Source organism: Cyprinodon variegatus, unplaced genomic scaffold (genome assembly GCF_000732505.1).
Source record: "Cyprinodon variegatus isolate N-32 unplaced genomic scaffold, C_variegatus-1.0 Scaffold18, whole genome shotgun sequence".
Taxonomy (NCBI): Eukaryota; Metazoa; Chordata; class Actinopteri; order Cyprinodontiformes; family Cyprinodontidae; genus Cyprinodon; species Cyprinodon variegatus.
The window spans coordinates 1,895,852-1,898,465 of record NW_015150471.1 but is presented as its reverse complement, the minus strand read 5'-3'; the positions used below and the strand labels follow the sequence as shown (position 1 = coordinate 1,898,465).

The 2,614-nt window shown below is 41.1% G+C and overlaps 1 protein-coding gene across 1 annotated transcript in view; it reads left to right on the top strand.

The window, feature by feature from the left end:
- dhx8 (DEAH-box helicase 8) overlaps window positions 1-2,614 on the top strand; it is a 23,156-nt gene that overhangs the window by 9,426 nt on the left and 11,116 nt on the right. Inside the window, exons 13-16 of the mRNA XM_015388096.1 lie at window positions 224-418; window positions 517-702; window positions 787-997; window positions 1,084-1,265. Of these exons, the coding sequence (XP_015243582.1) occupies window positions 224-418; window positions 517-702; window positions 787-997; window positions 1,084-1,265 (774 nt within the window). The remainder of the gene's footprint in view (window positions 1-223; window positions 419-516; window positions 703-786; window positions 998-1,083; window positions 1,266-2,614) is intronic.

Below are 2,614 nucleotides of genomic sequence, written 5' to 3'. Positions count from 1 at the left end.
TTGTTACACGCCCCAGAGGCAATACATGTATATTTATATTTATACAACAAGCCACACAAGAGAATCCACAATTAACAACATCCTTGTGGTCATCCTTGACCTGGATGAATGAGAATCTTAACAGATAGCCTAGATGATAATCTTGATTACTAACAGATCTGTGGTTGGAGACAAAATGCAAATGCTAATGCTGTATCCTTTACTCTGTGTCGTTGTGTGACAGGCGGTTCATGACAACCAGATCCTGATTGTCATTGGAGAGACTGGCTCTGGGAAGACCACCCAGATCACTCAGTACCTGGCAGAGGCAGGTTACACCACTAGAGGGAAGATCGGCTGTACGCAGCCCCGCCGTGTCGCCGCCATGTCGGTGGCCAAGAGGGTCTCGGAGGAGTACGGTTGCTGTCTGGGACAAGAGGTGAGCTTTTCCTCCTTCAGTACTCCTGTTGATCCGCACCGTCGTCATAGGAACGTTTCTGTTGTTAAATGTCTTGAGGTATTGCTTGTTTTCTGCAGGTGGGTTATACCATCCGATTCGAAGATTGCACCAGCCCTGAGACGGTGATCAAGTACATGACAGACGGTATGCTGCTGAGGGAGTGCTTGATCGACTCCGAATTGGGCCAGTATGCCATAATCATGCTGGACGAGGCCCACGAGAGGACCATCCATACTGACGTTCTGTTTGGTCTCCTTAAGAAGGTAAGCTACAGGGACAAAAGGTTATTGCATGTTTCTTTCGATGTGGACAGTGGAGAACTTTTCTGAGTGTTTATCTGTCTTCAGACTGTTCAGAAACGCACAGACATGAAGCTGATCGTAACGTCGGCCACACTGGACGCTGTGAAGTTCTCCCAGTATTTCTATGAAGCCCCCATCTTCACCATCCCAGGCCGAACGTATCCAGTGGAGGTTCTTTACACCAAGGAACCTGAGACAGACTATTTAGACGCCAGCCTCATCACCGTCATGCAGATTCATCTGACTGAACCTCCAGGTCAGCAGGAAAATAAGAGCATCAAACATTTAAACAGCGCTTAAGTCACAGTATTAACATCAATGTTGTTTCCTCTTTGTTTACAGGTGACATCCTGGTGTTTTTAACCGGACAGGAAGAAATCGACACCGCTTGTGAGATTCTGTATGAGAGGATGAAGTCTCTTGGACCTGATGTCCCTGAACTCATCATTCTCCCAGTTTATTCTGCTCTGCCCAGTGAGATGCAGACCAGAATCTTTGATCCTGCACCTCCAGGGAGCAGAAAGGTACTTTAGAAGAGTTGCACTGTTTCTGCCTGCCTTGGTTTAGCATTCTAACTTCCCTAAATCTCTTCCAGAAGCAAATATATTTTAAATAATAAACAGGTACAGACTGAAAAAACAGTGCCTATAAAACTTAAACCAAACACGTTAGTTTGAAACCAGGAGACTTCCAGTTGAAGACTTGAGCCAGAGGTGAGGTTATCTGTAGAAAACAGAGTAGCGACTTGAATAAAAAAAAAAAAAACACCTGACATAACAGAGAAAATGTTCTAGTGTTCCTATGTTTATTTTACTTATTTTTTGTTTTTTAACCACTGGCCACTCAGTCTATACCGCCCTGTTTTTGTTTGTGGTGATCCTGAGAAATTTGTTAGTTCACTACCAGCTTAATAGAAACATATTTTACTGAACAAAGCGGTCATACCAGCATCAAATCCAATAAGTAGTTTTTTATTTTTTATAATGACCATAATAAGATTATTTTTATTTAACTTTTATTTATACAGGCAGCCTCATCATTGTTATAAGAAACCTGTTTAGTAATGCAGTAAAAATATTTGGCTTCGCCAAAGTCCCACAATTGCCGTTTTTAGGCATCTGTAGTCTTTTTATTTCGACAGAAAAGCAATATTAAATTGCATCTTCCATAAAATAGCTCCTCCTAAGATTTTCAGGTCAGTGTTTTGGGTGTGTTTGTTTTCAACTGCTTGTTAACCTTCTATTAAAGCACAACCCAGAGTTTTTAGTCAAACCGGTCATCTTGTCGGTCGCGTTGTGTAAAATAAACGGCTTCTCTCACAACCCGTTTTACTCACGCCCTCTTCTATTACGTCTTCTATACCTTCTTATGCAGTGATGTTTATGAAAATTATTGACATGAGCCAATGATAAAAGCATAAAAGCAATGGGTGGGGCTTGAGGTTAGCATTTATTCTGGGCCGCATGTTGTCGTGCATTAAGTGTGAGAGCAACTTGGTTTATATTTTTAACCAATGGATCAGAATGCGTTTTAAATGATCCAATAAATGGTCAAATGTGTATAACAGAATTTGGACACAAAGAGCTGTAGCATCAACATTTCTAAACTTTTTTTATTTTTATTTTTATTTTGCAGCAACAGCATAGGCAGGAATGTATGTCTAACCAGTGGCCATTTCAAAAAGTTTGAATTGTTGTGGGTTAAGCTGTGTGACAGTCACAGTGTTTTGATTTGTATTACCAAAAACGAGAAGGGCTGCACTTAAAAATGCCTCCATCTGGGATGTAAGTTGCAGTTCCAATTAGGGCTGCAACTAACGATTATTTTAAAAATCGATGAATCGGCCGATTATTTTTTCGATGAATCGATGAAT